This window comes from Sminthopsis crassicaudata, chromosome 3 (genome assembly GCF_048593235.1).
Source record: "Sminthopsis crassicaudata isolate SCR6 chromosome 3, ASM4859323v1, whole genome shotgun sequence".
Classification (NCBI taxonomy): Eukaryota; Metazoa; Chordata; class Mammalia; order Dasyuromorphia; family Dasyuridae; genus Sminthopsis; species Sminthopsis crassicaudata.
Window position 1 is genome coordinate 43271109 of NC_133619.1, and position 27967 is coordinate 43299075.

A 27967-nucleotide genomic window follows, 5' to 3' on the forward strand; every position below is an offset into this window, starting at 1 on the left:
TGAAGTAAGTTGCTTATCTCTGGCAAACAAGGAAACTGGCTGACGGTATGTTGCTCTATATCACACAGGTAGGAAGCCAGCATCTGAAGTGAGGTTTGCATCCAGTATTGCTGCATCCTTAGCCTACAGCTTGACCCCCACAATGCTACTTCATTGAGATCCATTTTATCTCTCAGAACCAAACTACTTAAAATTCCTTTGACCACACATAGTACATCCTTCTGTTTCTCCCTGTCTCCTCATTTCCTCTTACTCTCCTTTCATCCTTGTTAGTTCTTCAGCCTCATTTCATTCTCTTGGTTCCTTAGTATCTCTCTGGTGTTTTAAATTGCAACAACAAAAAAATCAGACTTGTTGGTCATGATAGGAATGTTTAAAAAAAAAAAAAAAAGTTGCCACCTGTTAAAGGGTACTAAAGAAACTCACCTCCTTGGCTATTTCTTTATATACTCAGTTGTGGCTTCTCAACTGAGTCATCAACTCTTCACTTTCTCTGGCTCTTGGGTATTGAGTAGTGCCAGAGAAAATCACAATGACATTCTGCCCTCGTCCACTGTTGTGTATATGTTATGTGTTAATGTATGTATAAAATAAGATGATGTATGACTATTGTTTATCATAGTATCACGAAGATAGAGAAATTGTAGAAAACTGGGCTAAATATTTTTTGAGCCTATGTGTTAGAAACTAATATTTAAAAAAATGTTTGGCTCATTTACTTTGTTTTGTTATGAATTTATTAAAAATAATCAGTACTGAGTTGGGTTTTTTTTTTTAATCTAGTAGGAGTTGATTTGTCACATTTTAGTGGAAAATAGAAGATTACAAAATTATATAAGGACATTTTATCAAAATTACAAAGTTATGAGGAAGATCACGTCTGACAATTTTTTTTAAAGTCATAAAATTGATTTATTTTTAAAAAGAATTTTAATTGCTTAGCCTCCTTAAAAATGCTATTTACCTTTTTACATAAAAACCGTCCTTGAGGAAAAGAAACCTGCCTTAATCGTTAAAGTTCTTTTGAATTCTCAATGAATATTGGTTTAGAAACAGGTAACCTGATCTTTTGTGAAGATATATACAATATAGGGAGTTAAATGTATTAAAAGCTCATGAGATAAAAATGAGTCATCACTTGTGTATCACATCTAGAACAAAGGTGCAAGCTTGTAGCCCCCAAAACAGCCAAAACCAAATTAAAACATAATTGTAAATGTTTAACAAAATAAATTTTTAAAAAATACAAGACAACATAAATAACATTAATTTTTTGATTTTTCTGAGGTACTATGTAGCCTAAAAGAACCCTTTTCTACTTGAGTTTGATATCACTGAGCTAGAAAAGTGGTTCAAAGAAAAACAGTTTTCAGCCTATATAGGTTTGTCTGACTCAGATGTATAGTAGCAAATCAAATGTATGGCTATAGGATTTTAAAGATCTCATTGCTATTTTGATTTGAAAACTTCTTCCAAAAAAAAAAGGAATAAGAAAATAGTCAAAGAAAACGGCAAATAATTGTCCCCCTTCAGAAAGCTGCCCAAATAGGAGTGTCCTTTGAATTCTATTTCTGTTCTAAAGGAAACTCTTCAACTAAATAGTAGCAATAAAAGCTACAACTAAACCAAAAAAGGGATGTCCTGAAATTAAATGCATATTAGGAAGCATATTTATCAGTACTTCATGAGACACAGGTTTTTTGGTTTTTTTTTAAATAGGATGCAATACTGCTTTTCCTTCATTACTTTCCTTAAAAATAATATAAATGTATGTGTTTATGTAAATATGCATACTTTCATATGCCTTGTATAAAAATAGACAAACTTTTGCATATTAACATATTTAAAAGGCCAATTGTAAGAGAATTCAACAGTGAATAGAACAGTTACACAGTCATGGGATAATAATGTAGGAAATGCCATATTGGCCCCACTCTGTTTTTTTTCCAAGTCTATTTTCTGGTGTGGACACCTTGTCATGTTTTGTGTAAGGGTATGCTGAAAGCTTCAAGAGATCTTCAGGGAGAAGCCCCTTAATACACCTAATATTTATTAGTCATATCTCTAAAGCCTTGGCCATTTAGGCAACCAACTGTAATGAGAAGAGTATTGGAATCAGGAGTCTTAGCTACATGTCCCACCTGTGCCTAAACATGGATTGTGTACCACTGACATGTTCCCTCACCTCTCCAAGATGCAGCTTCCTAATCTGTTAAAAAGGGGGTGAGATTCTGTTATTTAAGAACTAGGGAAAGACAACAAGGACCACTAATCCATTCAAAAAGATCCCTGTAGACCACAATATTAACTTAATTTTTGTTTTCAGTGTATTTTTTTTTTTTTGGGGGGGGGGATGTTTCCCAGTTAAATTTAATCTAGTTCAGCATGCACTCAGGGATACTGCAGGTTGTGTGTTTGACATTTCTGTTAAAGTAGAATAACAACTATCAGGACAAGTTATTCTTAAAAACCTTTTCTTAACAGGCCTGGAATCCTGCTGCTGAAGATCAGTGCTTTGACAGATGTCACAGACTTGGCCAGAAGCAGGAAGTAGTCATCACAAAGGTCTGTTTTATATACACCTGAGTTGTTTCATTAGTCTTTAAAAACATACATACTGTTTTCAGGGGATCATTGGAGTTCTTGGAGAATTTGCTCTTTTGAATATAAAATGTTTTTTCTCAGACAATTAGCTTTCTGTCCTTAAGGCCACGTACTTCGTTGATAGAGGATCATATTAAGCAATAATATAAATCCTCAACTTTTTAATTATCATTCCATAAATAGAAATTTCTCCGGTTGCTCTGATATTTTCATGTGGATAGAAAGATCACAGATCTAGAGCTGGAAAGAAAACTTTACAGGTCACTTAGTCACTGCATCTCCTCCCACCTAGTTCTAATTCTTGGCTTCCCCTCTCCCATTTTCACCTGAATAATGAGTCCCATGAGTGAAGGCAATTTGCTTAGGACCACCCAGCTCTACTGGGTCAAAGATAGGATTTACCAAAGTCCTCAAATTCCACAGACAAGAGTTCTTTCCTTGTACTGTGCTGCTTTCTTGTCTTCATGATGCATAGCTTAAAGTTGTGTAATGTTGATGAGAAATTACAGTAAATTTTCTATAGTAGAAAATGTTGCCCAAGTTTTTGAAAACATGACTTTTTTGCTTCTCAAATTGACTGGGAGCTTCAGATTTGGGTTTTGCATATTTACTTTTGAGAAATCCTCTTACTGCAACGGAAACATTATCGATAATGAATCTGCAGTGTTTTGTTTTCATGTTAGCACATTTAATAAGTATGGCTTTAAAAATCCATGTTTGGTTTTCTTTTTTCAAGTTCATTGTGAAGGACTCTGTGGAAGAAAATATGCTGAAAATACAGAACAAAAAGAGGGAACTTGCTGCAGGAGCCTTTGGAACTAAAAAGCCTAATGCCAGTGAGATGAAGCAAGCCAAAATTAATGAGATTAGAACTTTAATTGATTTGTAATGTGTATGGTTTTAGGCCAGGTGAGTTCAGCTGGTCAAATACAGATTTACAAAATCTTTGGAAGAGGTAATTTGGAGTCTGCAATTTGTGCTTTTTTTAAAACAGGTACCGAACATCTTTATTAGTGACAAGGTAATTGACAGGTTATCTCTTCTGAATCTGAACTTGTTCTTAATGATAGTTCAAATAGCAATAAGTACTGCTGTGTACAGTAACTAAAATAATTTTATGAGAGAGAAGTACTTTAGTATTCTACTTTCATAATACCAGTTCTAAGTATTCTTAAACTAATTCCCACCAGGTACACAATACAGCCTTTTCACTTTTGACTATGTCAGGTCTTTTACACTTTATGAGCAAACAAGTTGTTTTCTTGTTGATCTCTTACGGTTGTTCACTCATCTCTTCATACTTTTATGATGAAATAGATACAAATAGTTACCCTAAATTTAATTCCCAAGACTGATAAGTACACAGAATGTGTAGTGAATTGATTCATTGGAACTTTATTCTGATATAATAATCCTTGCATCTAGAACCAAATTATATCAAAGGCCAAAGCCTTGGATGAACAACTTAATTTTATGTAGCTAAATTTTTTTTTTTTTTAGAAACTGTGTTATAGCAGTACATTCCCCATTATAGTCAAGTAGCACTGTATAAAGTATTTTAAAAAAACGTATCTTGGTACTTAGGTCATACATACAGGGAAAAAAATCATTCCACCTTATTTGATTTGACAATTTAAATTATGGAAATGCTAAAAATAGACATTTCTGTAAGTACATAGTTTTCATTCATGAAGCTTTTTTGAAAAATAACTTTGTAAACTTTTATAATTCCTGTCTGCTTGATGAATGGATGGTTGAATTAGACACATATAAGGTCCATTCATCTTTAAGGTTCTGTGATTTTATTACATCTTGGTTCTTATTCATAAAAATCTCTTCTGCATGTTCTTACTATTAAAATATTTGAAACTTTTAAGAATTCATTCTTATATGCCCATAGAAACCCAGTCAAACCAGTCATCTTTATTTCTTTATGTTAATAAGAGAACTATTAATAGTTGTCACAGATGACCCTCTTGAGTGCTATTTAAAAAAAAAAAATATATATATATATATATATACACACACACACAAATATATATATATACACACACACAAATATATATATATATATATATATATATATATATATAATTCAGTGATCAGGTTTAGATACTATTACTTTCATATGGAAATAGTTTAAAGGCTGTATTTTTTTTTTCCCTTTTTTTTTTTTAAATGAGAAGATGCGTTAATAACCGTGATGAGTGAAGATTCATTTTTGGTACAGATGTAAAAGCACCTTAGATTTTACTTAGAGTATTTGATGTCACCTGACTGAAAAGCAAGGAAGATTACATGCATTTTAAAGTTGTGGTATATATGTTTCACATTTAGAAATACATCTTCCCTAAAGCCTAAATTTAGATTTGACTCATGTCAGGTATCCTGGCAGTTAAGCTTACATTATTCTCTGCAGTTTCTTCTACCATTATTAACAGCAATTCATCTACATCACATACAAGTAGGAGCTTGGTGACATCTCTCCCTGAGTTGGAGAAGGGAGTTGAGAGCTGTTTCTACCAACTTTCAAGAGCTGCTTAAGGGGCAGACTGGGGAAAAGCTACTGATCTTTGGCAATGCAAGCTTGGGGGATGGGGGAGTGAGAAACAGATTTGAATCTGAATTTTCCTACAAAACACGAAATCGGGTTACTTGCACAACTCATTCTCCTTTTGAGTTTCTTAAAGTTAAGAACTCCCTTATCTTCTTTATCAAATGTTTACTGAGTTTCTTTTCCCTAATTTCCAATATTTATTTTGGTGAATTCTTTCAAAAGTACGAATATTTCCTTAATGTATTGTTAAAGAAAATATGCAAACTACTTTGAAATTTGGGGATGGATACTGGAATTTTAACTTAAGTTAGTGCTATGTTATGAGCCAGTTTGAGTTTCTACAATACAGAAGAAGCTCCCTGTGAACAGTTTTGTTGTAAAAGGTAGATGCTATGCCCTATGCATTTGTAGTTTGGATTGGATTTCTGTGTTACATTTAAAATCAATAAAAATGTTAGAATTGCTTCCATTGGCCTCTTCACTCCTATAACTTCGTGGTGGTTTTTTTCCCCCTAAAATGTCAACAACCTTATTAAGTCTCACATTCAAGGGAGGCAAGACTCATTTTACAAATCACAGGCTTCCATTTCTACCAATTGGGAGTAAAAAATAAATGGAGTGATGAGCCGAGAGCAAGTTCAACTGGATTGTGATCCATAGAGCCCCTTGCTAAATGTGGCTCTTAGCCACCTGGACTGAGGGCTACCCACCATTTCACTGCTTCTTAACTGTAGTTTCTTCTCCTTTGAGATAAAGATAGCCTTTGTGTCCATTACATATAACTGTAAGAGGATAAAATGAGATGGCAAGGCTCAAAGGTTTCCTGGGCCTGCTCCTCCCCACAGCTGTCAGTGTGGTCCCCTATGTCAGCAAGGATTGCCCTTGGTAGCAACACTTAAGTGGGAATTGAATAGAAACAAGAGGTATTGGTGGGAAATGCCTGAATTTTTGTGAATTCTTCCTTTCCCTGCTGAGGGGGTATCACTGCATTGACCCTGGTGGACTTTGTGAGACAATTGTCCAAGATTTAGTTCATGAGGGACTAGAATCTAGTTCAAAGCCCTTTAGCTTTGAATACTTAGTGAATCACTTAGCTCTTGAATAGAAAGGTCAAAGCAAAAGGTAAGAAGTGGTTATCTAGTTTTTTCCTATTATACTTAGAGAAAATACATTGTGATCTGGTTCTTTATTATGTGTAGACCTGATGAGTGAAACCAAAATAAGAGTTTACATTCAAATCTTCTGACTTTAAGGATTGGAGACCTTGTTGATTAGAAAAGGACTCCACTTTTGAATAATGGGGTGGTGAGGGGGAAGATATTTCATACATTTATGGATCTTTCAGTAGTAATTTTTTTAAGTGAAGTTTTGATAGACTCACAAACGAAGGTATGTTTGTTGAAAAGAGTATAATATTGATCACATAAATATATTTCCATCAGACTGTAAGTTCTTTGAGTGTGGGCACCATCCTTACCCTTCTCTGTATTCCCAGTGTTTGGCATAAGGTGTAGTACATAGTAGGGATTTAAAATATCTATTGACACTAATTGACTTAAAATGACCACATAGGATTCCATTTAGAAGATACTTATTTTTATATGCCTGTCATGTCAGACACTAATAATTCTAGCTTAATGAACATTTCTGTCAAAACACATCTTCAACGCAATAACTTAGGCTTTATGTTCTCATAATAAATCCAAGTTAATTTTGGTAATATCTTCAAAATATCAAATTTTTCTTTTTAAAGAAAAAGGAACAACTATTGCTTGATTACACTTTGAAGCAAGAGAAATATTTCATATGAAAGTGATGTTATTTGAGTGCTTTTGTACATCTCACAAGAAAACCTAACTTAGAGGACTATTGGTATGTGCAAAAGATATCCTCTAGATTATAACTCCAAGATACTTGAAGACTAGATAAAACAAGGAAAATGTACTCCTTAAGGGTAGTCACGTAAGACACTTAAGTTCATTTTTTTACCTTTGTATGACACTGCCTAGTATATAGTAAGTGCTTGAGAATGTTGAATGACGAATACTTCTGTGCTATCTATTCCACAAATATGCTGAGGATAACAGATGAAGGTTTAAGTCATTTATTTCATAATGTCTTCCATATAAAGCCCTACCTCTTTCCATTGTAAAGAAAATTACAATTTTTAAAACTAAACTACCTTAGAAAAGGAATTACATTACTTAAGATATATCAAGGGAAAGTTGTAATTGATTAAAGGAAAAGTTCTGTTGTCCTTTTCACCCCAAACATTACTTGTTCAGGGTCGTCCTTGGCATTTCAAAATCTCTGATCTTAATGATTGATTCACTTTTGATATTTACTGGTCAGCTGAGGCAGGGGCCTCAAGTATAATCTTTGTTTCTTGACGTCTGTTTATGGTTTGAAATCCTTCCCTCACTTTTCTTATCTCTGAGCAGAGTAGAAACTACAAATCGGAGGAAAGAAACAGCTGAGATCAGAATGAGCTTGTTAGTGGGAAGTAATAGCTAGAGAAGGAAAAATTAAAAGCCAGACCAAACACAGCAATTGGCCACTCAGTTGTAGGCCCTACCCATCCCTCTTTAGATCATTATTATTAATCACAGCCTGGTACAGCTGCTTAATATTATTGTAGGAGATTACAAACAGACAAGTAACTAGAAGATTATAAGGAAACTAGTTTCTAATGGTAAAAGTTAATTCTGCCAAAAGTGTTGGCATTATTATGGCTACCCTTATAGCTCACAGACTTTACAATTAATGGGTGGTCTAAATCAAATTGGATTGATTTAAAAACACCCAAAAGGCTTGATGACCAGAGCCTGCTGCTCATGGGCTGCTCTGGGCTTTCACTAGGCTGGTCCTTGGGCAGGGAGGGACGATCTGTCACTGAGTCAGTACTTGAGCCTTTCCAGCTTTTTTGGCATTCTTTGGGTGAGGCTTTAGAGAGCCCGGAGTTACCTCCATGTCACAAACAAGATTAGGTCTGTTGTGGAGGAACTAAGTAAAAATAATACTTTAGCTCAGATCCAATCCAATTCATGAAGCCTATCCTCTTATCTTTGTACTGACTCTTGTGTTTGGAGTGTGAATTTCTACTTTAAAGACTCCCTTTCTTGCAAGATGCAGCTTGAACATTACTTTTTACATTTTTTTTTCTGATTTCCCCTAAGTGCTAGTGGCCTCCTTTCCAGCCTATCTTGCAGTGAATAATTTTGTTTTATTCCTTTTGAATATGTGTATGTACATATATATTTATGCATACAATGGGTTGTATGTACATGTACACTTGTTTTCTCCATTATTAAACTCTTGTAAGGAGGAATTGTTTTGTTCTTGTATCCCTCCATCTTATACTGTGCTTGGCACATAGTAGGTGCTTAATAAAGGCAGCTTAATTCAGAGATAGGAGAGATGTTTCTGGACAAATCTAGCTTTAAGAAAAGCCAAATGTACCTTGAAAAATGCAGGGATATTCAAGGATATTTTTGGCAAAGCTAGAAACACCTAGTGATTTGCATCAGTGTAGAGGTGAATATACTTTCTTTCATTGTTCCCACAGCTAAAATAACCTCCTCCAGAAAGTTGCTTTTAACTAATTGGCAGAGTAGTAGAGACTTGCCCTACCTCCCTGCTTACTACCACACTTCTATTAAATGTGCTTGTTATATTTGGAATCTCTTTAAAAATTGTTTTCTGTGAACCCTTTAAGGTTTCTGTCCATATTATTGTTGTTTCCCTTAAATATATTGTGTTTGAGGACAAGCACCATTTCTGTATCCAGTTTGTGTGATGATTTGCAATTGTGTGCTTAAATACTGTGTAAATAGTGAAAGTTTATAAAAATTAGAACATTTAGGTTTTATTGGTTGTGAAATTGTCCCTGACTTTTCATGACCCCATTCAGAGTTTTCTTGGCAAAAATACTGGAATGTTTGCCATTTCTTTCTCCAGCTTATTTTACAGATGATTAAATTGAGGTAATTGACTTGCCCAGGGTCACATAGTTTAGTGTCTGAGGCCAGATTTGAAGATGAGTCTTCCTGATTCCAGGCCCACCTAGTTGCCCACTTTGTTAATGTTGGTTATGTATTAAGATTATTTTGCTATTTTAAGTAGGCAGAAATCTAAAATCATTGCATTTAAAGATGGATCACAGTGAACTTTAAAAGATTGTTTATTGAAACTAAAACCAACTGGGGAGAATCTCTTTGCTTTTAAAGACTTCCAGGGATGGACATCCTTCTCCTACTTAAGTGGCAAACAGTTCTTGACCATCACTGGAGTCATGATCCTCTCTTCTGCCAGGAGCCAGTTACCATTTCCAACTTAAATTATCTGGGAATTTAATGAGCAAATCTTCCATTTCATCATTTAGGTTACTAATCTATGTCAGCCTGGTTTTTTTTTTTTTATGGAATATTGTTAAATTCTCTATATTGATACTAAATGAATGACCACAGTTGGAATATTTGCACTTCTAATTGTCAGGATGCCCACTTAGCAGTGGTTGTAGTACTTTTAAATTTTCAAATAATGTGTACACAGTGTAATCAAAAGCTGAGATGCTAAGGTAGATTTTTATTTTGTCTTCCATCTACTTACCAGGTCTAATCACATTATTAATGAAGGATATCTAGTCATCAGGATTGTTTGGTTTTGTTTTTTTTTTCCCTAGCTGTTTGCAAAGTAGTTATGTCTTCTAGAATTTTCTCAGCCTTAATTTGCTCTTAAAAATGACTCTCCCTCCCTCTTTCCATCCCTCTTTTCCTCTTCTCTTCATCTCCCTTTTTCCTTCCCTCTCTCCCCTCCTTTCCTCTCTGTATAAATACACACATACATTTATATGCGTATATAAATAATCACATCACAATACGCCAAGGAGCTCTACAACAGGAGTTCAGTGGTGTGGATACTCCCTCCTCTCCACGGACAGACATTGCAATCTCTCAACACCTTACAGTGGACGGACTTTGGAACTTGCCTGTGGCCATAAAAGAGCCGACTTCATTTTAAGCTACTATTTCAGGGGGAAAAATAGATCATGTGCTTAGTATTACTAAGGCACAATTTTCATCTAGGAAACTAGTTCTTAACCAAAACAAACAAGCAAAAATTCACTGTTAAGTGTTTATTTTTTGTACATAGTGCCACTGAAGGTAAGCATTCAGAAAACTCACTCATCCCCAAAATGTATAGAACTGCCTTCCAGCATGCTACCTTACTGTACAAAGAAAACTGGTAAAAAAAAGAAAAAAAGACAAAAAAAAAAAAAAAAAAAACACACTTGTTTTCTAAAGAGATAAAAAGGGTGTCCCCATTTGTGGAAGCAGTTAATAAATCTGTGACTCAATTTGACAATGTTACATTGCTTTTCTGTAAAAGAAGAATTGGGACCATGAGGGAAGTCTGATCAATCCTGAAATATCTACTGTAGGAAAGAGAGCAAGGCAAATAAGAAAGGAACTGATTGGAACTCAGCTCTTTAGGTTTCAGGAGCTGAGGCAGATAGCTAGCTTAATGGCTTCATTCCCTCTCTTCAGATTTATTGGTAATTGGCATTAAATAGAAAATTTCTTGTTCTCTCTGATCAGGCAGAGTCCCTCAGCAATTGACCAGAAATTGAGCTTTTTACTTCTTGACTTTTGTCCAGTTTTCACATTTAGTACTATAAACCTTCAAACATAGAGCTTCTGTCAAAGCTGCTAGCAACTATAACAACCATACTCAAAACACTTCTAGATGCTAAATTATCCGGAACCAGTCCTGTGTAGCCGATGTTTGCACAGAGAAAATGGAGGTATTTTCTACTGAAGGTAAATGTCCAATTTCCTCTTGATGTTGTCAAAGGAATCTGCTCCCATGTAATCAGCCTGGCCTTGCTCCCACCGCTCCTTACGTTCTTCTGAGGATACAAATGGTTGGGGGGGAGGGCTGAGGTCCCCAATGGACATATGCGACATTGCATCTGTGACTTCCGCCTAAAAGAAGAAATGTTAATTGAGACCTCAGCAAGAGCTGGATATTACTATTTAAAAAAAAAAAAAAAAAGTCTCTAAAGAATGCAGTAAATGGAAAGGAAGAGAAGCTGGGGTGAATTTTCATGCAAAGAAACACAAAACAAAAAGTAAAAATAAATCAAACATTAAAAAGGTCATGATTTTCCTAGCAAAATGAACACTGTTCTCGGTGAAAACATCAGAAAGGCACAGGTATTAGGGTTAGGTTTAAGGTCTGCATACCTTTCTACAGAAGCCACAAGAGAAAGCCAGAGTATAGGCCAAACCCGAAAGCTGCAAACAGTTCATCAGAGAGGGTAAGATGGATAAGGGAAAGCATGTCTCATTCTAAGCTCTCTATCCGCAGGGGGTTGGAAAGGTGGTGAGCTTACAGGACCTCACAGACATTCAAATATAATACCAGACTGACAGCAAGGCTGTCCCCCACAAAAAACACTATACGAATTTGGGAGCCAAAATTAACTCATGGAAGAGGGAGAAGCCCGTCAAATTTTGTCAGTTCAGCCAGCATGATAAGTGCCCTAGTTCCTCATCTTTAAATTATAGAGCAAATCTGTTTATTATTTTATGAAATGCAGTATTTCCAGCAGGTTTCAGTAAGACTCTTCCAAATTATAGGATTACAAATAAGGAGACTTAAAGAGAGATCATCAGAGGTCCAATCCTCCCATTAGAGAGATGAGTTTTGGAGATGATGAGATACATAATACAGTTAAAGGGAAGTAGCTGAGCAACATATAGTTATGATTCTTAACTCCAATAATAGGCTATCATGAGAGAGCCATTTCACCAGTAATAGTCACCCACCCCACTCAAAGCTCCTAATGTTTCCTCACTGTAGGGATGACCAGATTTTCTGCCTGCAAGACCATAGAACTGTTCTTTAAACTGACATTTATTAAAGAAAAAAAAAAAAAAGTTGGACCCATACTGACTTTTTTCTGGCAATGGGAATCTATTTCTAAAACTCCAGGATCACTGAATGTCAAAACTAGAAGGAAATTTAGAGGTTAGCTAGGCTAATCTTTCCATTTAACAGATTTCAGAATTGGAGCCCGGAGAGGGTAGTTTTCAAACTCCTTCAAATCTTCACAAAGGCAGCTAAAAAATTTCACCTAAGACTTTGTAACTGTAGGTGGGGAACAGAAATAACCAATAGTAGATGGCCTGTTAATCTGTGATTAATCAGTGGACAAATTTCCATCCCTCCTGTTCTTATACTTATCACTATCACATACTCTACTCTGTCTTCATTCTGGATTTCCTAAGGGAGGTATCTTAAAGGGAATTTAACATTGTCTGCATCAGATAATAAGCTGAGTACAGGATAGGATAATTAACAAAAACCCAAATAGTCATTTCTCTCTGCAGATTTCTTTTGATGGCTCTTGTCTAATGGCTGGACAATACCGTGGCTACCAAAATACTAAAGGGACATTTGCTGTATTTTCTTATAGCAATTTCACTGGAAACATCTTAGCCTCTTATGCAGATAGAAAAATTTTGACCAAAGATTGCTTTGATATTTGTGATTTCTAAAACATGCAAAGGGTTAGAGCACTCATCCTTTTAACCTATAGCTTGGGTCATTTAAAAAGCTTGTGATCTTTAATAAAGGATTAGTCCATATGAAGTAATTATTGGTTATTATTACTGTATATTTCTTGACCCTGGTTTGTATTTTCTGTTCTAGCTATCTCTGCTTCCCCAGCCCATTTCTCTTCAAGGCTTTAATGAGCCTTCCCCCTGAATGGCCTCGATTTTCTTTCCATCAAAAACACATCCCTCTCTTTCTTTTTATTAGAGATGCTCCACCTCTGTTAAAGCTTCCCAGATGAATCCCAGAGGTCCCAATTGCTTCAAAATCCAGCGGAATGCTCTTAGCTGTGCCCAGCTGGACTTGGTGGGGTGTGCTCTTCCTGGATAAGATTCTATGGACATGCCATAGACCATCTCCCAGGGGTGTTGCTTTGCTTCTGCCTTCTTAATCTTATATCTGCTTGTTCTATCTTCTTTGTTATGAAAGATCCCTGAACACAAATGCCACGTAGCACAGGCGGGCCAATTATGCATCTCCTTACTGTAAATGTTATCATTCAGTTTTTGGATTTAATTCTTAGGTGCTAAGTTGATGGCTTTTTAACTGCTTTTCTTTTTCATCCCCTTATCTCCTCCCACCTTTAAACCAAGTCAGAAGCTGCATTATGTTACTCAAGAAAGAGAAAAGAAACCCTACCGCGTGAAGGGCTGTGAAGGTGTCTTTAACAACTCCAAAATGCTGGAGTAAAGGCAGAATGTTGGTGGTGAAGATATCCCACCACATGGTGAGGAATTGTGGGTCGATCACAGTAGGGTCATGAGAGTCGCTCCTGACGCTTTTCGTTTTGGGGTCGTAGGTGTAGTTCCACGGTTTAATTCGTCCCAGGAAATGCACAACTTTTGCATTTGCCCCAAACCTGACAAGTGAAGAGACATACTAGAAGTCATTCCTAGGGTTGACTGCAAAACTGTGGTATTTACTGTCTTTTGAACTGCACTAGAAGTTCCTGCTGTACTAGTCAACAAAGTCAGTGACTCTGGGTCAGGATGCAATGAAGATGTCTGACTTATGTCACTGGGAAAATAGCCAGTTTGTCTTCTGTTGGTAGAAGGTGAGCTCACCAAGGAGTTGGGGCACTCAGATCCCAGAGCAAGTGGCATTGTGAAGGGGACCTTTGGAAGGAAAGCAGAGCTCTTTAGGAAGCCTTGTACCTGGCACGTCTCAACAGTCTGCCTGTTCAGCCTTTGCCCCTGCCTCAACTCTTACCGTTGCCCATCCTGGCAGGAAACACCGACCTGAGACAGAAAGGGGCCTAAAGCCAGGGAGGGAAACAAATGGCTTCTAGTCTGGACCCGGTGGCCAAACCCCTGCCCCGAATTCTATCACACAACTCATCCGAATCAGATACTAGAGCTGAGCCTGAAATCAGGAAAACCTGGCTTCCTACTAGCCTCAGACACTTCCTTAGCTCTGTGATTGAAGGCAAGTCAGTGCACCTTCATCCACTTTCCTTAAATGTAAAATAGGCATAATAGCATCTACCTCCTGAGATTGACACAGGGATTGGGATTAAAGAAGAAAATGAGATAACATCTGTAAAGTAGTTCACAAACCTTAAAGCACTCTGTAAAGCCTAGCTGGTCAGCAAGTAGTAGTAATAGTAGAAGTAATAATAGTATCAACAGCAGCAGCAGTAATACTAACAATAATAGTAATAGCAGTATCAGTGGTAATAGTACTAATTGTCATAGTAGCAGCACCAGTAGTAACAGTAAGAGTAGTAGTACTAACAGTAATAGTAATAGTAGTAGTAGTAGTAGCAGTAGCAGCAGCAATAGTAATACTAACAATAATAGTAATAGCAATATCGGTGGTAACAGTAAGAGTAGTAATAGTAGTCACAGTAGCAGTAGTAACAGAGTAGTAGTACTAACAGTAATAGTAGTAGTAGTAATAGTAAGAGTAACAGCAGCAGCCCTAGTACTGACAATAGTAGCAGGAGTAATAGTAACAGTAAGAATAGTACTAACAGTAATAGTAGCAGCAGTAACAGTAAGAGTAGGAGTACTAGTAGTAGTAGTGGAGGTGGTAGTAATAGCAGTAGTAGTAATGATTCAAACTCAACAGTACATAAGTAGTAAAGGAGCTGGTGAGAAATGTTACATCAGCTTGCTGTGAGATATTTCTGTAAAAAACCAGTATTTTTGTAATCCTGATGTGAAATTATCCTACATTTCTCAATTCTGAGCCCCATGTGGTTTATTTGAAAGCGTTTTTTTTTTTTCTTGCTTTGGTGAGATCTAAGTGACCTTCCTGCCTGACGTGGGAGGATTCTTAGAATAGGCACTGACCAACTCCTATTTCTTCAGAGAGGAAAATGAATCCTACTTGGCCTACTGAACCTATTAGCACCTATTGTCCCGCCCGTGAGTGCCCGTGTGGGGCTTACTCATTGCAATTTGAACCCATGTAAACTGGGAATATGCAAGGGAGAGGGGAGGCCTTGAATCTTCTCTCTAAAAGTGTGTGTGTGTGTGTGTGTGTGTGTGTGTGTGTGTGTGTGTGTGTGTGTGTGTGTGTATGTGTGTGTTAAATCCACAGGGAAGAACATTTTGCCTTGTTATTTAAACGTCTGTGTATTTCTTCATTATTTACAAATAGTAGAATCTCTTAAAGCATCTAAAAGGGAGTTAAGCAGGACAAGAAAAAAGAATCAAAACCCTGTGTCTTCTCTTGGCAAAAGTAAGAAGTAAGAGTCCAAAGGGGAATTGGGAGTGGATGCCCTTGATAAGTATATCTGGTAATAATAAAAAAGCCTAAACAAGTGCTCTAAGGCATATAAAGCCCCTTCCTCACAACAACCCTGTAGTTACTAACCTCTGACCCCCATAAAACCTGGATATCTCCTTCTCCCCCCCTCCCACCTTTCCTCTCAGACTCTTAGAAACTCAGTTCAAATACTTCTTCCTATCAGAAACCTATTTGGATCCTATTTGCAGTATCCTCTGATTTTCTCCACCCCTTTGCCTATTATTTACCTGCGTTTTTATGGAGGCTCCTTGAGGACAAAGACTGTTTTGATTGCATTGCAATGTCCAGCAGAGAGTAGTTACTTACTAAATGCCTGTTGAATATTTATAAATCCCTTCTTTACAAATGAGAAAACAAAAGATCATGTAAGAAGTCATTATAACTAAAAGGGATGAGGAATTATGTCCTGGTGCTTGTAGGAGAGAGAGAAAAATGTGTGGTGGTGGTGACTGTTGCAACAGTGGTGGAAGTGATGGTAATGGTGGTAGTGGGGGGGGGCGACGCCAAAACATAATGGCTCTGGCCAAAAGCTATACAGCTCACATTATACTGATTGATCCCCCATTCATCTGCCTTAATCTTAAAATAATCAGAGAATAAAATACACATATGAGTTAAAAATCCAGTAAAATGTACTACTTGCTTTAAAACCAAACACACTCTGAGACTGTAAAGCTAATAAAACTAAAATATTTATATATTTAAAAATCTAATAAAATAAATCTAATAAAATCTAATAAAACATGGTAATTTTATTTTGAGTACCTACTGTGTACCAGGAAAGCATGGAAGGAAGCATTTGTTAAGTACCCACATACTATATGCCAGGGACTGTGCTTTACAAATATTACCTCCTTTGATTATTGGGACTACCCTGGGAGGAAGATGCTAGTACCCCCATTTTACAGTTAAGGAAACTGAAGAAGAGGTTAAATGAGTTGTCCAATGTTACGTAGCTAGTGTCTGAAGCCAAATTTGAACTTGGTTCTTCTTGACACCAGAGCTGTAGCCACTGAGCCACCCAGCTGTGTGAAACAGAGGCAGAGTGATATGTTCTTTGTCCTCAAGAAGCTTACATTCTAACTCCACAATCAGACATTGGAAGAATTTGCATTGCTCTGATAAACAAAAACCCCTTTAGTTCATAGTCAGCTAAGGCAAGAGAAAGGGAAGAAATGTCGATGTCAAGAGAAAAGAAAATTCAAGTGATCTACCTCAGTTTGGAAACAAGGTTAGGAAGGAAGGTTACTGACTCATCAGAGAATTTATGAGACTCAATATCTGGGTGGGAAGGGGAGAGGAGAAATTGGGCAGACATCACAATAGCGGTTAAATTACCGGTGGCCATCCCTTCGGACTCAGTGTTGAGGATTTGTCTCAGCTTGCATGTATTTCTTAAAATAAATGTTCTAATTTTAAACCAAATGGAATCTCAAAAGAGACATCCAGATCACAAGACAGAGCTTGAGTGGGAGCCAGTTACAATCCTGCTTAGCTTAGCTGTCCCGAGTAATCCTTGAGCAACCTGGAGTCACTCAAAGATCAGATAGAATTTAATGGATGACTCTCCTAGTTAACAAATTTAGAAGATCGGAGCTGAATTCAAACCCAGCGCTGGCTGGAAATGGAAATGAGTAAGGTAAACTGGAGGCAAGAGAAAGGATTTCTATAAGAATTCAGCTGATGATGGTCCCGAGGGTCCTGATGATGGGGGCACCTCATTCCCTTTGAGCTTTGCCTTCCATGTCCACCAGTATACAAGAACAGATGTAATATGCTGGCACCTAGGGTCAGGCTGACTTAGCTAAAGCTCAGGAGTAGACATTCTGGATGTCAGAGGAGCTACGCAAGTGCCAGATATTCAGTCATTACTTGGTTCTTCCTCAAACACACAGTCCTTGATGGATGGTTCCTGCAAAACCATGGTCATGGTCATGCAAAAAACAAACAAAAAAACCCTAAAAAACCCTACTATGACCTTAGAGTTGTAAAGACATGGACTCTATAGGGAGGTAACAGGTAAAGCCAGAAACTTTAACGACAAAGATTTAGGTGCTTTCCAAACTGCACCCCAAATTACTTGGTTATGTATTTTATATCTACCTATCTGTGTGTATTTCTCCCCATGAGGCCATAAGCTCTTTGAGGAAGTCATTGTTTTATAGTTATCTTTACATCCCCAACCATTAAGAACATTAATATATACTATCTGCTCCATAATAGGTGCTCCATAAATGTGTGTTGAGTTGAGTGACAATGTCACAAGGGATAATAAAGAGCAAGGACTGACAAGGGAACAGACATTTATTAAGTTTCTACTGTGTACTATGCTTAATAACTATTATCTTATTTGATCATTACAGTAACCCTGGCAGGCAGATACTGTTGTCCTTATTTTACAGATAAGAAAACTGAGGCAGACATGTTAAATCACTTGCCTAGGATCATACAATTAGAAAAGTGTCTAAGGCAAAATATAATTTCAGGTCATTCCAGGCCCAACACTAGCCTCTTTGCTATGTAGCTGCCAAGAAACAATGTAAGAAGAATGATATGCTAGAAGTTAAAACACCATGGTCATCATGCACACTGTTACAGTTTGAAATCCCATCTCTGATATACTTATTAGCTTATTGCTCAGCCTGTTTTCTCATGTGTAAAATAAGTGATTTTAGGTCTAGAACCATAGAATCTATGATCCTTTAATCCTCTTATACTCTATTATACTAATCTATCTATTGCTACTAGAATGCAATATATTTTTTAAACAGGTCAAATAAGCATTTTAAAATGTGTCACATTCTACACAAAAGGAGATAACGGCTGTGAAAAAACTGAAATAGATGCACTAACGAAACAAACACATGGCCAGAGAATAATTACTGGACCAAGGCTCAGAGCAGCCAACATGGTGAAAAGCAATGATTTGGAATTTCCAGAGTATAAACTTTTTTGGAGAGTGGGCCTTCTGCCTTTTTTCATGTGGTATCGCCATATAAACCATGAAATGCTTGAAAAAATAAAAATTAACCTAAAGGACAACAGAAAGATGCCTGAAGTAGACTATGGCCAGCTACCAATCATGATTTGCATTAAAAAATGGTATAGAGGTCACCACTGGAGATATATATGACCAGACACAGGTAGGATGGGATGAACAAGAAAGGGATAGGCTGAGTGGCCAATGTGTGACCCACAAGGGATTGAAAGAAAAAAAGGGACAGGGCAGATCTTCTCCAAAGAGGACTTAGAGAAGCAATACAAGATGCAAATCCCACAGGATAAAAAGGCACAGAAAGATACTGATCTGCACAAATGGAGGGAATGTTTTGAGTGATGGCTATCTCTATCCCATGCAGGAAATCAGGATTTCAGATTTAGATTGGTAAAGTGTGTTACCTCCCTGGTAGCTAGCTCCCTGTTTGGAAAACCACATTTAAGAGATTGTACTCAATTGTGTTAAGTCTTGTTTCTGGAAGGTTTTTTAATAATCATTTAGGACAAATGATTAGGAATCGGAGAAACAGAGTCCCCTGCGTAGGTATCTTGAGAATGAACTCTATCCTAGGATGTCCAAGAAAAAATATCCAAGCACATTTGGGACTCAAGACAAGATGAATTGATTAACTGGATATTGAGAGTGGGTTACTAGGATACAAAAGGCTTGCATTGCTTTGGCCTTTTGTTTCATGGTGTTTGTGTTTATGTTGAGTTTTCTTGGTTACCTTGGTGACATGTAAATCTGTCTTCTCAAAATTAGTCTATTGTGAGCTTGTTTGATCTGTAAGCCTGATTTATGTAATTTTGATTATGAATATGTGCAAAACCTTATAGATTTGTTTTGTAGATAAGTAACCCATGGCAGGAGACTGATCTGCCCTCTTCCCCCACGAATCATAAGGGAGAACTGAAGGAATTAGAACAGCAAGAGAGACTTGAGTGAACCACACTGACTCCATCTTTGAATCAATTCTGAAGCTAGCTCCATTCCCTTTCTATTCAATTAGGAGTTTAATGCAACTTCTGTTGTGTGAGAAAACTTCTTTAAGTTGTGGGAACTCTGAGAAAACCTTGTTGCATTGTTTGAACCTAGCCCTAAGTGGCTGGGAAGCTGGATGACCTCTACCTGCTGCTTAAAGACCCTTAATTAAGGACCTAGGCTGTTGGATTGGAAATTCATTTGGTTCCAAAGACTGAGACAAGGAGTTGTCTCACAATTATACATCTCACACAACCCTATATGCTTTCTCTGAAAACTGGCTTTGTAATGGTCAAATCAGTTATTGTTTCCATGTTTCTTTGCTGGTCACTTGTGGGGAGAGTGGGAACACTTCCCTTTTAGGTTTCAGGGAATTAGCATCTGTTCATACCCTCCCCACCAACTTGGAAAGTCTCTAATCTTTCCTCCAATTAGAAATCAGATTACCTAATTTTGTATCCTGGTTAATTGTTTTCTTTTAACTAATTAGTCTTATTGGATTATTTGTTCTTGATGCATAAAAATCTGTCTCCCCCTGTATTCAAGATCTAGGGTATTGGGTCCTGATTTGACAGGTAACTGGTATGTGTTGCTTAATAAATCAAAATGCTTGGAAGCTCGAAAGTTTTCCCTTAGTAATTTCATCTTTCACCTGTCATACCTGGATTCATGAAATCACGATCAATACCATATTTATTAAACATTATATGCTAGGCACTGGGGAAAGAAAGAGAACAATGAAAAATCCCAAATATCCTAGGCATCAAGGAAAAGCCAGTAACTTTTACTACTCAGATAAATTCTCCTCAGGTTGTTTTAAATCATTAACATTCATTACTTATTTACTAAATTTGATTTAATTTTTTTAATAAATTCTAATTTATTTTAATTTAATTAGCAGTGATTTTAATGTTATGACAAATCAGTGATAATTTGATTTTTTAAATGAGTAATAGAATTTAGTATCATATTTTAATTCCAAACAAAATTTTTCATATACTAGAGTGAATCTGAGTGAGTCACTTGCAAATATAAGTCTAAAGTCCTTTTCTGCGCTGTGTCCATGGCCTATATGTGGGAACTGCATTATTATAATATACATTGTTTTTGAGCAGAGACAGCTAGGATATGTCAGAATATCAAGAGACATTAAAGTCTATACAATGGTAGAGTAGAACAGGAGTTTTAAACCTTATTTTGTTGCTATAGACCCTAATGGTAATCTGTAAAGCCTACTGTGGTTTGGGCCAACTTTCGTTAAAGGAAATGTTATGTATTTCAGTTAGAAATTAGTAAAAGGTCTTTCCTTATCAAAATTCATTGGCTCCCTGAAATCTATTCAAGAATACTTTGATGGAGTTTGTGGATCCCTGAGTTAAGAAGAACTTCTGATCTAGAAAAATGATTATGCAATCTGTATTATATCTTGAATTCAGAAGGGAGAGAAGGCACACTCCGCCTACAGCACAGTCCAAGCTGGGAAACTGGTACTTATGCACTTCTAGCCAAAGTCTGAAAAATCAGGACCCCTCATTCCCCCTTAATAGAAGCTTTCCTGAAACATATGCAAGTTAAGTGGTCATAAAATAACTATCTAGGAGCCATAGAGAATGGAATTTCCTGGTGATAGAAACATATTTAAGGGTGTTTTTCAGTGTCCTCTCTGCATATTTACACCTTAAGCTGTTGTCAAGCTTGCCTATACCTGATTCCCCTGGCTCTGTGTATGACAAAGTTCAGATTGTACTTACAAAACCATTTTCCAACATAACCTGACATGACTTTACCATGTAGAATATGGAAGAGTCAGAATAAATTTGTTTCACTTCCTTTGGGAAAATTACAGACAGTGAGGACATGAAGGAAAGGAGATTCTCTAGGTTACAAATACATATTTTGATGGAATAAAGAGAATAACTCAGTAGACTACAGTCTTTTTTTTCCCTTCTGTTTCCCCTCCTTGAACCAGAGAAAAGTCTGTTATAAGAGTCAAGAAGCCCTGGGGATTTTTACAGTGTTATCTCTAGCATCTTCCTTGTTTTCACAGATGTCAGAGAAAGTATACAGATCTGTCATCCACCAGTGATTCATACCTACATTGTAAGAATGTTTCTTTCTATTCTATGCATAGTTTTACCTAGAAGTGATGAGGTACAATAGAATGAGTGTCAGCCAAGTCAAAGATCTGGGTTTGAATTCTAAGTTCGCCACTTACTCTGTGACATTGGGTAAATCACTTTACTTTCTCTGGGACTATATTCCTGCTCATAGATTTGAAGTTGATGAGGACCTCAGAAGTCTTACACTCCAACCCCCTTATCTTCCAGTTGATAAAACTGATCTGCCCAAGATCCTCCCAGGTAGTAAGGATCAGAGGTGGGCTTTTTTGAGCCATGAGATGACGTGGATTCTGAGAAACCTTCCAGCTTTAAATATATGAACTCCTGAAATGTATAATATCAATATGAGAGGAACTTTAGAGATGAACATAGAGAAAAGGGAGAAGGGACCAGGTTGTCTGGATTCAAGGGAGAATATGAGGAGAAAACAACATAGAAATTAAATTAGCCCAGGATTAAAAGGACTATGTCCAAGCAAAGATGGTCTGTGCTTTAAAATCCATGTGTTAGAGAGATATGGGGCATAGATTTCTCTTGGCAAATTGTGCCCTTTACATGATTGCTCCTGTTTAGCTCAACAAATCTCACTATTTGCTTATGTGCCGAAAGGATAAATGGAATACAACCATAATTTTGGAGCTAGAAGGAACTTGAAAAGTCACTTAGTTCACTCATTCTCCAGGTGAGGAAAATGAGCCCTAGAGAAAAAGCTCTTTGTATAGCATGAAATTGCTAAAGAAGAATGAAACAGAGACATATTTGAAGCCCAGGTCTGATTCATAAGATCAAAAGGGAATGAGTGATCAGAAATCTTTACGTAAGGCACAACGACAGAGCCTTCAAGATGAAACTTTGTAACTAGAGATGTATTAAGATCAGGCAGGTGGACAAAAGCCATAACAAGGGTGAGGAATGAAACATTTCACATATTTTGTGTCCTGAGAAAGCAGCATGCTGACCATTGTAACATTGTCTATAGCCTCGGAGAAAAGAAAAGCAAACCTTTAAGCATATGTGCTTCCAAAGTAAACCCTTCTCAATGGAAGGATTAATCTGAGATGCTGGATTAGATTTTAAAACAAAAACAAAAAAGAAGAAGAAAGAAGAAAGAAGAAGAAGAAGAAAACCACTGTCTGCTGTATTTACGAAGTAATTCTTTTAGAAGAACATATATTTGGGAGTGTTATATAATTGTGGGTTAACATTATGGTGCGTTTACATTCAAGACAAAAATATCAGAGCTTACCCCATTGGTTCAACAAAAGTGGAACAAAGTCTGAGGTACCAATGATGGGCTCTATGTTCCTAGGGATGTAACCATCATTGTCATCATCATCTGGCATTTCAGGTTTACAGAGTGCTTTACATGTTATCTTGTGATCCTCCCAACTCTATGAGATAGGTGCTATTATTAATCCTCATTTGACAGATGTAGAAATTGAGACTAAGAGAGGAATCAATTCTGGGACCAAAGCTTGGAATACTGAAGGTCCAGGAACTTTCAGGGAACCTCCTTTGACATATGATATAAAGTACCTTCTAGTTTTCTCAGAAGTTCTTGTCATACAGAAAGTTCTTCCCTCATAAGTGTGTGTATTGGGACTTAGAGAACAATGCATTATTATATTTGCTTGCTTAATTAGTCTGCTCCATTTGATCTACTTTTCTATTTTTTTAACTAGTTATAAATAATTTAAGGATTACTACTGACATTGCTTGAGATCGATCTGGTAATACTAAGTTCCGTTTCATTGTTGCTTTTTCTTTTTTTCTTTTTCTTTTTACTTTTTTTGGTGAAGAATCTCTGTGAGAAATTTCACTTAGGATAGTCCAAAGTAGGGAACCTATTGGCACCAAGACTATAGCTTAACATCGGATCAAATGTGCTTTGGTCTGAGCACATCTCTGAGAAAATCCATCCTCACCCCCTTACATTCACTAAACTTGCACAAACCTAATCCTAATCATGTCTTGAAGAGCCCACCATCCCCACCTTGAACAAAAGCTGGAATAGTTTCTACTTACGCTTTAAATGCTGGGAGGTAGGAGTATATAGAAATGCTGCTTAGATTATAAATAAATGGCAGGTGCTTTTTGATATCTGTTGTTGCCCAACTGCTAAAGAACGTGTTCAGCAAACCCTGGTCCCCACCTGAAAGGGAAAGTAGGAAAGAATAGACATTAGTAGATTGAGCTATATTAGATAAGGGAAGTTCAGATCACTCAGAAATAGTGCCTGATTTCATTGAGAATTAATAATTTGGGGCATTTTATGAAATATCTTTTCTGAATCAGGCCAGGGAGAAGAATAAAAGAGAAACTAAGAAAGAAAAATATTAGGGTGGTTTTTCCTGTTTGAGGTGCTGCCTACAACTTGGCTCACCAAGTAACAACGTAGCCTGCTAGAATTCCAAATGCTGTAGCCAATCCATTTCTCCAATCCAAGCTTCACTCAGCTTGCTGAAATTTCTAGCTCAGTCAGAGAGAGTTACAAATATAAACAAGCCAAGGCTGATCACCAGATACACAGCCTGAGCTTATAAATCAACTGTGTTTTTTGGCTCTTTCCTTAAAGGCAAGTCTGGTTCTTAATCTCTTGCTAAGAAAGAACAGGGAATATGAACTCTCTCTTTCAGGGTTTTTATTGTTTCATACAATCATACCGTACATGGAGAGGACCTCAGAGGTTACCAATCAGATGAGGAAACTGAGGTCCTGAGAAGAAAATTACACTAGAAAGCAGATTATACTAGTAGTGGAAGAGAGGGAATTTGGAGCCAAGTTTTTTAAATCTCCAAAAGTTTACAAATCAACCTATAAAAACAAAAACAGGAAAAAATAGCTCTTATCCTCTCATCCAGACAGGCTTTTTTTTTTTTTTCCAGATTGGAAATATGACAAGGCAAAAAAAAAGCATGTTGTGCTACAGCACATTGCTCCCCCTTCTAAAGACCAGGCAGCCTGAACCATGGAGACAGGATGGCAGCAGTTAGAGCTAGCAGGCTTTATGTAGGCAGTTCTGTCCCAAAACCATCCTTCCTAAAGAGGAACTAGGTTCGATCTGCTCTATCACCACCACATGGTTTGAAAGGATCCTCTTAGATAATTGATTGGGAATCTCTTTTTCAATTTGTAATAAAGAGATGGAGATCAGAATTTGGAGACTACTGTCTGAGGATAATTATCCTCATCACTCCCAAAGACCTCCAGTTTACCTTTAGGCTGACCAAATACCCTAAAAATACCAGAGGCAAGCAGACAATGTGTTTTTGGATTCAGTGCATACAGAAAAGAGATTCTACTTTCTCTATTAAATAGCTAAATCCATCTACTGGCTGAGGACAAAAACACATTCTAACAATTCAGACAAATGGATGGGAAACTTGTACTTCAGAGTATTCAAATCAAAAAGCAAGATAAACTCTGGAAGGAAGCAAAGAGACAAATGCAAGGCAAGTAGAAACCAGATTCAACTTCCTGAGTTCAAATGGAGCCTCAGACAGTTACTAGCTGTGTGACTTACTAGCTGAGTAAGTCATTTAACCCTATTTGCCTCAGTTTTCTCATCTGTAAAATGGGCTGGAAAAGGAAATGGCAAACCATTCTAGTACCTTTGGCAAGAAAACTCCAAATGGTATCATAGTCAGACATGACTGAAATGACTGAATGACAGTACATCTAATACAATGGATAAGGGTTCAGCTGAGATAAAATATAAAAAATTAGTTACTATGTTTTTAGTAGCACATAATTGGAAACAAAGTAGATCACCATCAAATGGGAGATGGCTAAACAAATTCTGTACTTGAATGTAAAGGAATATTATTATGCCAAAAGGAATGAGAACCTCAGAAGCATGGAAAGGCACATGGAATGATTGAGAATGAAGTGAGCAGAATAAGGAAAACAATATATTGGATGGCAAGATACATAGAAAGAACTGAAAACAAAAGAAAAAGGCAGTTACTAAACATGAGGTAATTATAATGTCTAAGTCTGGCCTTGAAGAAGAGATGAGGAAATTCACCTCCCCTTTCTTTTTCAGAGATGGGAAACTAGGGACTTTGAAAATCTTCCTCCCTGCTCCCTCTACTTTTTTATTCTTTGGTTAAATTTGCTAAGTGAGGTGGGATAGTAGTGGGAGGAAGGGATGTGGAATGTTTCACAATGAAAGTGATTTAAAAACAGAAAATATCAATAACTTAAAAACAAACTCCTGTTAAAATATAAAAATACAATATGGAACAAGAACTCCGAAATCTCTCCTAATGTGATGGGTGAAAGATGAATTGATTTAGGAAACAAAGATTTGAGTTTCTGAATATGTCAATCTATTAAACAATGCATGCCAATGGAATAACAAAAAGGGACCAGGCCCCTTCCTCAGCTTAGGCCTAAGTCTTATATACAGGGGGAGACAGATTTTTATATGTTAAGAACAACTAATCATCTAAGATCAATTAATTAAAAAGGGAAAAAATACAACATTAGATAATCAGCTTTCTAATTAAATGAAAGATTAGGGATTTTCCATGTTAGGAAGGGGAGAGCAAATTGATAAAATTCCCTAAATTCAGAAAAAGGTGTCTCACTTCCCTAAACCCCCAAGTGTCTATAAACAATCAAAAGAACATGAAAACAATATCTGATTAACCAATATGAGAGCAGTTTTCATGTAAGACATATGGATTGTTCAAGATGTACAATAGTGAGAAAATGCATCATTCTTCAGATTTGACTGGGTTTCTAGTCAACATAGCCCGAGTCCTTGGTTAAGATCTCTAAATAACAGGTAAAGGTAGTCCAGCTTCCCAGACACCCAGGGTTAAGTTTTTTTTTTTTTTTTTAAGTTTTCTCATAAGTCTCACAATTATATAAAATATTCTCCCAGGACTGAAATTGGACTAGATCCATTATGGAAGAGAACTGGGCTAGATCCAGAATAGTGTCACAAGATGAAGTCAGTATGGTTCACTCTATTCCCACAATTATCCACTTGCAGTGCTAATCCCCTCAGTTTCCTCACCAAGATCCTTTCTTAATTGTATACAGAATCACATAATTTTAGGTTAGAAGAGACTTTGAAGGTTATTTAGTCCAATATTCTTATACAAAAATCATCTTAACAACAGAGTTCATAGGTGATTATTATTTCATTGATAAAGACTTCCAGTGATGGGGGTAATCACTATCTTCCAAGACAATAGCTCAAATTGTTAGGAACTTTTTTTTTTCTTGACCTAATACTTAAATTTGTCTCTCACCATTGGTTTGGTCCTCTGGGACCAAATGGAATAAGCCAGGTTACCTTGACAACCCTTCTTTCAATCATGTTCTTAAGCTTTCTTTTTTAGAAACTAAACATTCCCAATTCCTGCCCTGACTTTTACCAGCCATGATCTTGAGTTTCTTGGCCATTGGGCTAGACCTTCATTTTACTATTATTACCTACCTCTCAGTAGAATGTGAACAAAGATTATCTTTCTTTTCTATTTTTATGCCCAGATTTTTACTTGTAATAAGCAGTTAGTAAATGCTTTATTTATTCACTTATTATGGTAAAGTAATAGTGATATGTATTTAATTCCTCATGGATAGGGAATAAAGCAACAGCTGATCTGAGAGCCAAGTCCCTAGGAGTAAGTTTAGAGTAAGAGAGCGGCCAAGTGGACCCAAAGACAGTAAAGAAGGGAAGCTCAGGGACACTGCCTCTACTTCTTTTCTCCTCACCAGGTCTAAGAAACTGGCCACCTTTTACACCCTTAGCACTTCTAACCCCAAGGTCTATTCTTTGCTTCCCATTGATAAAATACCCAGAAGCCTCTAACTGTAAAATTAAGAGTGATTACAGATGTATCAATATGTGTTTTAAATTAATCAATTTAAAACACGTATTGTTACATCTGTAATCATTCTTAATTTCATTACTAGACATTAGTCTCTCCAAGTTGGGTAAATTTTCATCTTTCATCAGTTTTTATTAAAGGGTAGTATTATCTATTCTCTAGTTGGCCCTGAATTAGAGCATGATTCAAAACAACACTGAGGAAGGAGAGAGGGGGCAGCTAGGTGGCGAAATGGATAGAGCACCAGCCTTGAATTCAGGAGGACCTGAGTTCAAATCTAGTCTCAGACACTTAACACTTCCTAGCTGTGCGACCCTGGGCAAGTCACTTAACCCCAGCCTCAGGGGGAAAAAAAGAGGAAGGAGAGAGAAGGACAGGGAGAAGAGAATGAAAAAAGGGATAAGGAGAGAAAGGGAGAGAGAAGGAAAGAGAGGGGAAGGAAATGGAGGAGAGAGAGAAGAGAAAGGAAGGAAGGAAGAGAAAGAGC

General features: G+C 36.9%; 2 protein-coding genes across 7 annotated transcripts in view; one reads left to right on the plus strand and one right to left on the minus strand.

The window, feature by feature from the left end:
* Nucleotides 1-3560, plus strand: part of HLTF (helicase like transcription factor) — a 31576-nt gene extending 28016 nt beyond the window's left edge. For all 6 annotated transcript variants that reach the window (XM_074298372.1, XM_074298376.1, XM_074298373.1 and 3 more), the window contains 2 exons: nt 2485-2565; nt 3341-3560. In XM_074298372.1, coding sequence (XP_074154473.1) covers nt 2485-2565; nt 3341-3493 — 234 coding nt within the window. In that variant the 3' untranslated portion in view covers nt 3494-3560. The remainder of the gene's footprint in view (nt 1-2484; nt 2566-3340) is intronic.
* Nucleotides 3561-10280: 6720 nt separating this feature from the next.
* GYG1 (glycogenin 1) overlaps nt 10281-27967 on the minus strand; it is a 42227-nt gene continuing 24540 nt past the window's right edge. The window contains exons 5-7 of the mRNA XM_074298379.1: nt 23660-23786; nt 13421-13640; nt 10281-11145 (exon numbers count right to left, since the gene is read on the minus strand). Of these exons, the coding sequence (XP_074154480.1) occupies nt 10972-11145; nt 13421-13640; nt 23660-23786 (521 nt within the window). The 3' untranslated portion in view covers nt 10281-10971. The remainder of the gene's footprint in view (nt 11146-13420; nt 13641-23659; nt 23787-27967) is intronic.